Source organism: Aedes aegypti, chromosome 2, assembly GCF_002204515.2.
Source record: "Aedes aegypti strain LVP_AGWG chromosome 2, AaegL5.0 Primary Assembly, whole genome shotgun sequence".
NCBI lineage: Eukaryota > Metazoa > Arthropoda > Insecta > Diptera > Culicidae > Aedes > Aedes aegypti.
This window is the reverse complement of record NC_035108.1, coordinates 46,112,912-46,126,016: the sequence shown is the minus strand read 5'-3', so window position 1 is coordinate 46,126,016 and position 13,105 is coordinate 46,112,912. Positions and strand designations below refer to the sequence as shown.

The 13,105-nt window shown below is 39.6% G+C and overlaps 1 protein-coding gene across 14 annotated transcripts in view; it reads right to left on the bottom strand.

Moving 5' to 3' along the window:
• The window catches only part of LOC5570531 (coronin-1C), a 183,801-nt gene that overhangs the window by 59,710 nt on the left and 110,986 nt on the right, over nucleotides 1-13,105 (bottom strand). For 3 of the 14 annotated variants that reach the window (XM_021840742.1, XM_021840743.1, XM_001659139.2), the window contains exon 1: nucleotides 2,290-2,668. The exons of 6 other annotated variants lie outside the window; for them this stretch is intronic. Coding sequence is in view for 1 of the 8 variants with exons in the window: in XM_021840741.1 (XP_021696433.1) it covers nucleotides 1,989-1,997 (9 nt within the window). In the remaining 7 variants the exon portion in view is untranslated. Of the gene's footprint in view, nucleotides 1-1,988; nucleotides 2,184-2,289; nucleotides 2,673-13,105 lie in introns of those variants that run through there. 5 more of the 14 variants (XM_021840741.1, XM_021840749.1, XM_021840744.1 and 2 more) reach the window with 5 other exon arrangements.

The window sequence follows — 13,105 nt, the reverse complement described above, 5'->3', positions numbered from 1 at the left end:
AAAATAAAAAGCAATTTAATAGTTAATGTGTCCTCCTTTGGCCTTAAGGACTTGCTGGAGGCTCTTCGGCATGCTTTTCACCAGGTTTTGTAGGTGTTGTGGATCTAGTTCTTCCCAGGCGCGCTCCAAGGCTTCAAAATAATTATTTTTGTTGGTAACACCAGTTTTTTCAACCCTGGCATCGAGAATCGCCCACAAATTCTCGATGGGGTTGAGGTCTGGGCTTTGTGGAGGCCATTCCAGCGGTTTAATCCGACAAGACCGGAAAAAAGACTTGGTCTTCTTTCCAGTATGCTTCGGGTCGTTGTTCTAGAGAAATATGAATTTCTCTTCAAGGCCCGTCTGGATCAGCGAAACCTCCAGATTTTCCAGCAAGATGTTAATGTAGGAATCTGCCATCATTATTCCGTCGATTTTCACGAGGTTTTCTACTCCACTCCATGAAAAACACCCCCAGACCATCACATTTCCTCCTCCATGCTTCACCGTTCCTTGGATGTGGTGCTCTGCATCACACACGAGCCCGCCGCTCTCGGTTAGACAGCTCGAGCTTCAGGAGCGCCACATCCAAGGAACGGTGACGCATGGAAGTGTGATGTGATGAAATGTGATGGTCTGGGGGTGTTTTTCATGGAGTGGAGTAGGAAGCGTCGTGAAAATCGACGGAATAATGACGGCAGATTCCTACATTAACATCTTGCTGGAAAATCTGGAGGTTTCGCTGATCCAGACGGGCCTTGAAGAGAAATTCATATTTCTCTAGAACAACGACCCGAAGCATACTGGAAAGAAGACCAAGTCTTTCTTCCGGTCTTGTCGGATTAAACCGCTGGAATGGCCTCCACAAAGCCCAGACCTCAACCCCATCGAGAATTTGTGGGCGATTCTCGATGCTAGGGTTGAAAAAACTGGTGTTACCAACAAAAATAATTATTTTGAAGCCTTGGAGCGCGCCTGGGAAGAACTAGATCCACAACACCTACAAAACCTGGTGAAAAGCATGCCGAAGAGCCTCCAGCAAGTCCTTAAGGCCAAAGGAGGACACATTAACTATTAAATTGCTTTTTATTTTTCTTAAATCATCTTTTCTGGGGCCAAGAAGGAAGTGGGCACTTATTTTTGTCACTACTTTTTTTTCAATACAAATTGATTTTCTTTTTCTTTAAGTAAAATTCTTTTTCTAATCAAAATTTCGTAAGTGCAACTTTAAAAGAACATCAAAAATAAAATATCACAAAAGATTTAGGTGTGTTAACTTTAATTTGAACCAAATCAATGAGAGAAATTCGAAAACTGGTAAGGTGGGCACTTTATTTTGCCTCTCACTGTATTTCCTTAGGATGGCCAAAACTGGTACACCTCCCCTATATGCTTAAAAACGAGCAATTTGAAATTTTCTTGTCAGTCCCATAGCCTTCGCTGATTATGAACGAAAAAAATAACGTACATTTGATCGAAATATGCATCTTTCAGTAATTGTATGTGCTCTTAGTGTGAGCACATCCTGACTGAAAAATCATACCCGCAAATTCAAACACACCAGTGAATCACTTCCACAAAACCGAATAACGAGACTTCCAGTCTCATCCGTCCGGAATGCCCAAGGACTCACGTTTCCTGCACTAGTTTCCCTTACAGCTTACAGTACTGGTGATCACATCATACATACTTGTGTGCTATACGCGTATAGCTGGCGCAAAACTGACCACGAGGACACGCCGCATCATATCAAGACTTTTATGTACTACCACATACAGCTCCAGCCGATGAAAGCGACATCGGTGCATAACCACTGCACAAACTATTGCGGATGTTGTACATCAGCGGAAGAAAAAGAGCGAGGACAAGGACGCATGCATATATTGGGTTACTCAGTTGTGGATGTGTTGAACTTAAAACGGTAAACCAACAAAAAAAAGGAGCCAAAAGGTATCGCAACCAAAACTGCAACGAGTTGTGCACCGAAAACGATGTCAAAATACACATACACTACTCATAACTTTTGCTTTCCTCAGCTGTTCTCACTATCTATATGTACACTTATACGATTTTTAACTGATTACTTTTTTTTCTCTGCTGACACAGATTATCTAGGATGCGTCACAATGTGCTTTGCGAGAATTTCTTCTGAACTTTGCCAATTCGATTTTTTCGAGAGAGATATAAGGTGCACCTTAACTATTCTAAAACGAACACACAAATGGGCAAAGAGGGTGATGAAAACTAGAATCACTTGAAGAGACCTATTTAAACTAGATTATTATGAACTAGGAAGTAAATTATATTCACTTGAGGCTTCTTCGTTTCTTCACCACAACAATATAACAGCAATTATTGTACTGCAAGCAAAGAGAAAAAATCTCGTACGTTTTACGCCAATCTACGACGCGCAAGGGTGTACTTGTGGGTGGTGACCCTTATGCCGTATTTCGCACCAGACACTCACACACTAAACCACGAAGGAAGGCTCGGACGGGCCTTTTTGTCACCACACCGGGAATGTCCTATAGGGCCGCTATAGGCTATAAGTGTGTTGGAGCTATATCCGTATTCCTACTGTGTCTACGATATGATCCGTTTTGCGATGAAACCGCGCTTACAATTGTTGATGCCGAAGAAGAGAACCGACCGGACCGAGCTTACGAATGGAACTGAACGTGTCTCCGCTCACTGTATTGCTGCAGTTCAGTGAGAAACTGGGTGAAGTGTTGAACCATCCCCGACTGACTACGACGAGAGTGACGGAATCTTGTCCAGAGCTGAAGCGTGGTTCATTCAGAAGAGCACGTATCGAGCGCATGAACACTTCTACGTTCTCCGCGGGGCTCTATGACTCTCCGAAACGCTCTCGATGAAGTTGTTCCAGCAACTGTCGTTGTTGTTGGTAGCGCCTTAGTTATGTTGTTATTATGCTTGTAGACTTATGCATGAACATTGTACAAACAACATCGACCGGCTTTTTCGGTCTTCGGAACGGAATAATGCTCAGGAAGTGAGCAGACAAACTGAGATGTGCTCTTTTTGGGGGGCTAATTGATTCAGTTTTAACAATCTGCGTCGGAATTTACACGGTGTTGGATTGAACTTACTCTGTATGTATCAAATAACTTCTGATGGATTTATCTGAATACCAACCTGAAATGAGGCAAAGAAAATAAAAAGAGATTAATAATGTATTCGCTTTCAAAACATTATTTGATTGGAGTGCATCATATGAAATATGGATTAAAATCCAGATATCTAATTTAAATTATGCTTTTCAAATTGATTCATAAATACAACCAGTGGGGAAAGTTAGAATAGAGAGGTCATTAGGTAGTATAAAACATGTTATCTCTTCATGTTCAAAACAAATAACGAATTGCCCGAAGACATTTGTCCGAATATTGAAAATTATCGATTTATTACCTAATAACCCGAATTAACCGAAAACTCTAAAAACTTCTCGGCTTGCTCCGGGATAAATCTAGGAAAAGATGACGTGATCTTGAAAAGTATTATGTAAAATCAATCATTCTGCTAGCAGCAATAAATCACAATAACTTTCTTGTCTTTCAATATTTTTGCATATTTGTTTCACAAGTCTTCAATAAACTTTTCTATTTTTTGGATCTGTATCGATTTGATCATTGCTCATCTAGATCCGGAAATATTTCGAAATTTCTTAGAGGATGACCGTTAAATATCTTAGGATACAGTTAAATATCTTTCTCATGTTCGGGTATTCGCTGTCTGTCTGTATTGTGAGTCTGTTGTGAAAAAATGACGCAAACTGATGCAACCGTTTTAGAGAAATTAACATTTTTCTTTCTGGTCGTATAAAGATCTTTAAAACTTAGAAAAAAAAATGCATTCTGCAATTTTAAGATTTCTTGGAAAGAACTCAATCAATGTTTATGTTTTTTTAGAGAAGCTACTTATTTTTTTTGATAAATTGACAAGAAACAACTAGGGAGAGTATGCCAGTTATGGCTATAGTGGTTCTCTATTTGGCCATATGTGTTTTCTGGAAAACTTACACATTTTGAATATTTTTGAATGTTTCTTCATCAAGATATATTTGATATCGAATTACTTAAATTCACAGAATTATTAAAAAATCGAAGATAATCAAATTATCCCGTATGGCGAAATAGGGCACCATTATGTCCACAACTGGTACACCTACCCTAGTATGAAAAAAAAAATATCTAAAAAAATAATGCAAAAATATCAAAAGTCTAAAAAGTTATTGCTGTTTGAACATTTTTTGTGGATAAAAATGAAGCTGCCGGTAGAGCGGGTTTGTGATTAATTCTAAGAGAATTTGTTTTGAGGCACTTTAAGAAATTATTATGGAGTGATTTTTAATGTTTGGTCTTACTGAAATCCTATCGATCCATAAAATTTTGCAAAGAATTGCTGATTGCGTATGGTGTTTAGGTGAGTCTTGAATGTCTTTTATGTCAGTGAGAGCAAAAAAAAAGTGCAAAAGAACAGACTCAAACATGAACTTCGATCCATCAGTGAATACAGATAAGCACCACCAGGGTAATATCTTCCTGTTTACTTTCGTCAGTTCGGTAGACATTATATAGCTGCAAGCTTCTGTAGAATGAGAGAACCCCAAATAACGAAGAAGCAAAATATGATAAAAGACCATCGGAAAGTTTCAAACCCAAACAGCTGTGGCGTTCGAAGTGCTATGTTTGTACAAGTAAAACTCGATCGGAGGTGAATGCTTTTCTTCACTTTACCACATTGAAGAGATAGCACAACTACACTCTACAGAGAGATAGGCAAAGGGTATAGAGACCGAAAGAAACGAACCGGCTGATAAAAGGTGGAAATGCATGTGGCCAGCGAGTTCGGTTCAAGAATGAGAACTTTTCAGCTGTTGCTGTGCTCCACACTAATTTTCGGCGCAGGAAATGGAGCCATGGGAGGAAGTAATCATAATCAGCCAGGAATTTAGAGTTCGATAAGCGGAGCGTTGACCTTGGACTCGATGGTACGGCGGAACGTTCTGTAAAGTATCACGTCATTCAATAGAATCACATAATTTCCATTGATCTTGAACTGCAAGGATGGTTGCAGGATTTTTTTAAGATATTTGGGCACAATTATGATGCAATTCTCTTAAAATTCTATATCCCCATGTTTCGAAATTATCTGGACTTTCAGATGTACCGGTTTCCAAAAACGTCACTAAAGTTATGTTTCTTTTTTCCGGGATAAAAAGCGCCGCGTGGAAGAGGTGGAATGCCAACCCGAGGAGGAACAAATAACTACCCAACAACTTATGCATACCATACTTTGGTATTATACCAAAATTAGGTATTGTTCAGTTGTCGATACCTCAATTTGGTATTATAATGGTATTGAAAAAAATCTTTAAAACAATGAAAAATACTTCATTGAGGTATTGAACAGCTATTGAGGTCTGCTGCAGGCATTGAACTACTATTGAAAAATTTCACTTTTATATGAAAATCATGGGGCAGGACACTAGATCCAGTATTAAAATATTAATATTTATTAATGATATTAATATTGATATTGAGAAGATTATCAAGTATGCATGGAGTTTTGCTGTTTGCATGTTGCCGGAGTTGCCAAGGCAAATTGATTATTTATGTTGTGTTTATCGTCAGATCGTCTGAGCAAAATATATGAGAAATCCGTCCGATGCAACATAGACCACACTGTTTGATGCCAACATCCATCTGGTAATCTGGCTAGAAGGAGACTGGCACCTTGTACGATGCATCACATTCAGTGAAGCTCCTTTGTCATCAATGCCCCACATCTTTCTATGATCACCGGGCCATTCCGCAACTCGATTCCGATGCGATTTGTCTCCTATTGTATGTCAGATCGGCAAGACATACAATCCACGATCCCTAGCCTCTTGTTTGTAAACCCCCAACATTGACTTAAATTCAAGATACTTCTGTCAGATTTCTTTAGGAAAATCGTAGGTAACTCGATGATACCATAAAAATAATATATATTAATCCATATTAACGGATATTAATACCAATATTAATGAGTGTCTTACCCCATGATGAAAATCCACCAAGTATTATTGAGGTATTACAATACCTGATCTAATCAGTTTGGTGCTTGCGATATTATTTCAGGTATTTTACCTCTTATACAGGGCTCATTCATACCTCATTCAGGTTGTAAGTATTGGAAATTATCTGGTATGGAATACCTTAGTTTGGTATTCAGAAGTTATTTTCTTCTGCTCGGGAAGAGATGGAGTTGCTGTACCGTTCTCAAGAAACACGGAAGTTCTATCAGAAGCTCAACACAAAGGCTTCGTGCCGCGAGCTATAATGTGCCGGGATAAGGATGGGAGCATCTTGACGGACGGACGCGAGGTGATCGAAAGGTGGAAGCAGCACTACTATGAACACCTGAATGGCGCAGAGTCAGGACAGCGAAAGCGATGGCTACGTCACCACAGCGGACAGTGGAAACCAACCAGCTCCTACGATGGGGGAAGTTAAGGATGCCATTCAACAGCTCAAGAACGACAAGGCCGCTATAAGGATGGTATCGAAGCCGAACTCATCAAGATGAGCCCGGACAGATTGGCTGCTTGTCTGCATCGGCTGATAGTCAGAATCTGGGAAACGGAACAGCTACCGAAGGAGTGGAAGCAAGGCGTTATATGCCCTATCTACGAAAAGGGCGACAAAATGGAATTCTAAAATTTATCGTGCAATCACTATCCTAAACGCCGCCCACAAAGTGCTATCCCAGATTCTCTTCTGTCGTCTATCACCAATAGCAAACGAGTTCGTGGGAAGTTATCACTATAGCTATACGCACCATTTGTTCATCGATTTCAAGGTGGCATACGACAGTATTGAACGTGTAGAGCTATGAAAGATCATGGACGAGAACAGCTTTCCCGGGAAGCTCACTAGATTGATTAGAGCAACGATGGACGGTGTGCAAACCTGCGTGAAGATCTCGGGCGAACACTCCAGTTCGTTCGAGTCTCGGCGGGGACTACCACAGGGCGATGGACTTTCGTGCCTGTTGTTCAATATTGCGCTTGAAGGTGTCATGCGGAGAGCCGGCCTTAACAGTCGAGGCACGATTTTCACGAGATCCGGACAATGTGTTTGCTTCGCGGACGACATGGATATTACTGAACGAAAATTTGAAACGGTGGCAGATTTGTTCACCCGCCTTAAACGTGAAGCAACTGAAATCGGGCTAATGGTGAATGCGTCGAAAACAAAGTACATGCTGGTTGACGGAACTGAGCGCGACAGGGCCCGCCTAGGAAGCAGGGTCACGATAGACGGGGATATCGTCGAGGTGGTGGACGAGTTCGTCTACCTCGGATCCTTGTTGACGGCTGACAACAATGTAAGTCGGGAAATACGAAGGTGCATCATCAGCGGAAGTCGTGCCTACTATGGGCTCCAGAAGAAACTGCGGTCAAGAAAGATTCACCCCCGCACTAAATACACGATGTACAAAACGCTCATAAGACCGGTAGTCCTCTACGAGCATGAGACGTGGACTATGCTCGAGGAGGACTTGCAAGCTCTTGGGGTTTTCGAACGCGGACGATCTTTGGCAACGTGCAGGAGAACGGCGTGTGACGGCGAACCCAGTATCGTGAAGGTAGCTAAAGCTGGAAGGATACGCTGGGCAGGGCATGTTGCAAGAATGCCGGACAACAGCCCTGTAAAGATGTTTTTTTTATGAATCCGGTTGGAACAAGAAGGCGTGGAGTGCAGTGAGCTTGGTGGATTGACCTGGAGGGCGTGGGTCGCAGTCGAGGATGGAGAGAAGCGGCCATGAACCGAGTGAATTGGCGAAATATTGTTGGCGAGGTTTTATCAAGATAATTGATGTGAAATCAAATAAATAAATAAAAATGTTAGTACTAAGTACAAACTTATCATCCCATAGTAAAACTCATTCTTCAAATCTTTATGAATGATGTTTCTGAAGAAATAAATCCCTTTCAAGCTACTTTTGTTTGGGATTTTTTTAGATGTTTGCAGGGCTATTATCCCTTATTAAGCTAAATAATAACAAACAAACTCATGAATATCTCTTCTCCTATCCGTCTGATTGAATTAATCTCTTCATCAAATTTCGTTATTATAGTTTGAAGAATGAGTTTTCACTGTGGGATAATAAATTTGTACTTACATTCCAGTAATAACATGTTATGAACATTTATCCAAATTTCTCCATAGTAATTAACCAACATTGTCTTTGAGCCACCTTTAAATCACAGAAAGCTGAAAATTTCACTGAACACTATTTTTATGGTAAGGATGGTAAGAAAGCTGTGGTAGATTGGATTTTCGCACTGTTTTACATTTTGAACCGCCCTTGATTCAAGTTAGGTAATGGTAGGAAAATTTCGTAATATTTTTTTTACAAATTCTTCAGAGGACTAAGGGTCGATTCCTTCACCTTCGCTTAAACCGTAAACCACGTTTACCCATACGATTAAACCAGGTTTAAGGCCTAAGCGGTGGTGAAGAAACCGCTTATAAAACTCTCAGTTCTAATGGACCGATGCATGGGTACATTATTTGACATTTGAGCGGAGCCGTGTTCCTCTGGTTGCGCAACTGGAACTTTTATCTCTAGTTTCATTTTTTTTTTATTTCTGTTTGATGTCTTTTAATATGGGCATGGGGTCTCTAAAGTTCACAATTTCTAGTAATGGCATTTTATTGATACCTACTTCTTCCGCATGTCCAATTATGTTTGATTAGCATTTTATTATCGCAGTTAGTCCTATTAGGTCACTGCGAGGTCAAAAGAACAAGATACGTATCACGCGCCCTCGTGCATTATGTCACATACGTCTATGTTAATGCCCGCACTGCTCCATCGTTTTACCATACATCGAGTGGGCAATCATCTTAACACTGAACCATTTACGGACAGTGAGAAAACATCACTTACGTAAACCGGGCAGCTCGATTCCATCAAGTTTAGCCACTCACTCTAACGTTACCGCGCCGCCGGTAATTGACTCCGTGTGCCCTGAGTCTTCTTTGGCCATCTACTGGATGGCGAGGGCCACTTCTGGTTGAAGAGGTGAAAAATAAAACCGTACAAACCGTATGACGACTATATGGAATGGGTGAACTGGGAGCACGTGCGTCAGCAGTTCCTATTTCGCGGTCAAAGCTTGCAGCCTAACGGACTCGAAGTGACTTCAGTAGGAAAATCTAGAAAAAAAAATGTTCTACATACTTGAGTTGCACAAGCCTCCAAGTTGGTGGCCCAACTAGGCAGTTACCATGTGGGATTTTCCCCTTCACGAGAGTGTTGTACGAAAGATAAACTAAACTTAACAAAAAAAAATGAGCGGTAATGCCCACAAGCGAAGTGGCGAATTTGGGTTGCACACCGTTGAGGATGTTTCTTTTGCATAGCCACACAAAATCGAACAGTAGGTAACCGGAGTGCAAAAAGTCGATACTTTAAAACAGTTTGGCCCCGAACAAGAAAACTCGCACCTATTGGGCTTTTGAGAAAATTGTGTGCACTTCTGACTGTTTTTCGGCGCTCGCACTACTTATTGGGTGCTTTGAGAGCGCTTCGTAATGAATATTTATTTGTTAAATGATGTTTTTCAATTAACCGGCACAGCATAGCGGCGCGGCATTTTGCGGCTCCCTTGGAACGGTTTGGGTGGTGCAACCGTTCGCACTTGAGCCAAATTAATTTACGCAGAGACGATCCACAGGCGGTTGTTGGCCGTTAGGGACCGTCCATTAATTACGTAAGGGAGGGATGGAGGGAGGTGGGGTTTGAGATTTCTTACGCGCCATATCTTTTATTTTTCATTTTCATATAAAAAGTCTTACCATGGGGGGAGAGGGGGTTGAAAAATCCCAAAAATTGTCTCACGTAATAAATGGACCGCCCCTTAATGACGACTTTGTGCGCCAAGCGATCCGATTTCGTAATATCAACGGTTTTAGGGGGTTTGCTTCCTTTGCGCTCAGCTCAATTGTTTTTTCGCTGAATTGGTACGGTTTGAAATTTACTGAAGTCGTCCAAAAACAGCTGATGTTTTATTATTTCGGCATAGTACAAGTAACCAGTATACCTCTAGTAATCCACCTCGAAATTGCGTTAGAAATTTAAAATTCCAACTTGGTCTCAAATTGCGAACAGACTTGTATTGTGAGTACTCAGTTTTGCCAGAATGATTCATTAAAATATTTCACTGAAATATATCGGTAAATTAAAAATGTTCGTTTTCATATCAAAATTATACTGTAATTCCTCCAATATCCTCCAGAGATACAATATACCATTTGAATCTCTAAGTTATATCTTTCAGATCCTGCACAAACTGCATCCCCGTTTTCCCCCTTTTCAAGATATTGACGTTTGAAAAATATGACTTTTTTGTATAAAATTGGTCATATCTCATAATCGAATGCATAGAATCAATTAATTCATTAAAATACGCGTTTCAACTAGTTCTAAAACTTTGTAGAAGACGTTATTTTGATAGAATTTGAAATAAAAAAGTTATGAGCAAAATATCAATTTTTCATGGGCCACCCTACCCTGTATCATTGAAAATACCATATCAAGTGCTATACTAGACTTACAAGGTTAGCGTCTTCGGCAAAGTAGTTCAAAATTTAACAAAGAACAACTTTCTACACAGAAAAAAATATTTAATTTTCAATGTGATGTAAACTGAAGTCTAATGTAAAAATAAATCAAACTCGTGTGTTATTACAGCATCATGTAAACTTAAATGAATATACATTTAATTTTCGACTAGAAATGATTGAATATTACATGATCGTGTAAATTTAGAGTGAATTCGATTGGAAAATAATGGATTAGTCGTTGAAATTTAGGTTTATTTTGATGCTCCAAATATGTGCATGAAAATAAACTTAAATTTACAACATTTTTTTAGCTGTGTACAACACTACAAAGTGCTAACTTGAAAAGCATAACAGTTGGCAAAAATATTTCCGTATTTTGTTGGACCACCCTAATGTCACTCAATGTCAAAGTGTAGTCCTCTTCATATGTAACATTTTTGCCGAAGACACTTTTGTTCTAAAAAATCATCTTCATAGTCAAAATAATGTTTTCCTCCTAATTTTGCGATATCTGGCCCAATGTGGCACTGAGCACATTCATACGGTCGTCAGGAAAGGGAAGGAATGTTAGTTCAAAATACCATTGTTACTACAGACCGAATATACCTCTGCATCCCCACAATTGTCATGGAAAGGAGCATAGTAGAGTAGTGGCATGAATAGGCGATGAACTAACATTCCTTTTTTTCCCCGATGATCGCATGGATGTAGCTGGCGCCGTAATGGACTTTTGAATTTTGAATTCCTAATTCAATTATATCATAAAACTTCAAGATAATGTTCATCATACCGCGTAAAAAATATTACCACGGTCATCCTAGCCAAGTAATTCGTCAATCAGTACGATCGAATGAAGTTTGTTTCCGTCGTCGTCGGATTATTGCCTGTCATTAGCGAAATCACCTGTACAGCAATATTTCGATCGATTTTGTTCCTTCGTTGCAAATTGTACACATATAGTTAGGTAGCAGAATCCGCCATTTGTCTACTCTGTGATTGTTCACAGCCGGAACTATTTACCAAAAAAAAGTCGCTGGAAGCCCAAATCACTCGCATCAGAGGAAATTTCCCATCTTGTTACGAAAATTGCACCGCGATGCTAATCAACCTGATAATTACTCAATTTATAACTAATTTGCTCGGAACGGTACACGATGGGTCTGAGCTCACACTGTGGCTGGTTGGCATCGTTGTGGAGGATGGTCGGTTTAATAGAATCAATCGCAATTGCTGCAGCTGATTAAGCCACCTTGCTTCTGGCAGGGGGCACACAGCCAAAATGTGTGGCGTGCAGCAACAACAACAACTACACTAGGGGAATATGGAGTAAGACGGTCATAACGGTCATATGAGGCAAGATAAGCATCATCAGTATTTGCCATAAATTCTCCTTGGAATAAGAGTTTTAGTATAATGAATGATAAAAAATGTTGTAAAACGCAAAATTCAGAAATTTGGAGACACAAAAAAATATTTTTAAATTTGAGTTACAACCTTTTTTGATCAAAACATAAATTTTTGTTAAGATCTGAGCATTTCAAATTATGGTGTATTGTGTAATTAACGGTATTAATAATGTTTAAAATACAAGCATATGTTTTGTAATACATTGTTTTACTTAAAACACATTGTTTCTTGGTAACTTCAAAAAGAAATGAATAAACAAACTTTTGGCTTTACTCGGGGTAAGATGGCCACCCCTGTTAGAAATAAGAGATTACCAGTAAGATATTTGTATGAAACTGCTGTCAAAAAGTTAAACATTGTTTATGCATCCCCTTATTCAATTAATGAATATCAGACCAATGTCCGTAATGAAGTTTGGTTCCTAAGGGAAATAGGGTGCAGAACTACTTGGACACTTCCATGATTCACTTTGCATGGGGGGTTTTTCCTCGGCTGAATTGTCTGAAACTTAGTATAAAAGAGCACTTCAGTACAACGCATGTTATGGCCTCAGTAGCATTAAAAAAACCCAACTGCCAAAGTGAATCAAAAGTACCAAGAATAGCAGGGTGTCTACTCGTTAACCGAAATGAAATTCCCTGATATTTCCAGGTTTTTCCAGATTTCACAAAATATTTCTAGGTTCAAGTAATACACTAATTTTATATGTCTAAAACAAAATAATGACAACTTTTAAAGTGTTTTGGATTTAATAGCAATTTATACACTTCTAGACATTTTTAACGCGTGCTGAATCTATTCAAACATTCAATATTCTAATATGGAGGTTAGAGTGCTCCACACCGCTCATTCGATTCAAGATCAAATTCTGAGTGTCCTCCCAAAATTTGAGCTTTTTTGGATGAAAACTGAGATTGCACAAGCCCTTCAAAGTTTGTATGAGAATTACTATTGGAAAAGCAAGCAATTCATTCAACCGGCCATAGTGTTTACCTACGCGCTCTTAATAGTTAGAGCAATGCTGAAACTGTTAGATACATTTATCAGCTACAACTTTGCCGAAGACCGCATCGCAATCG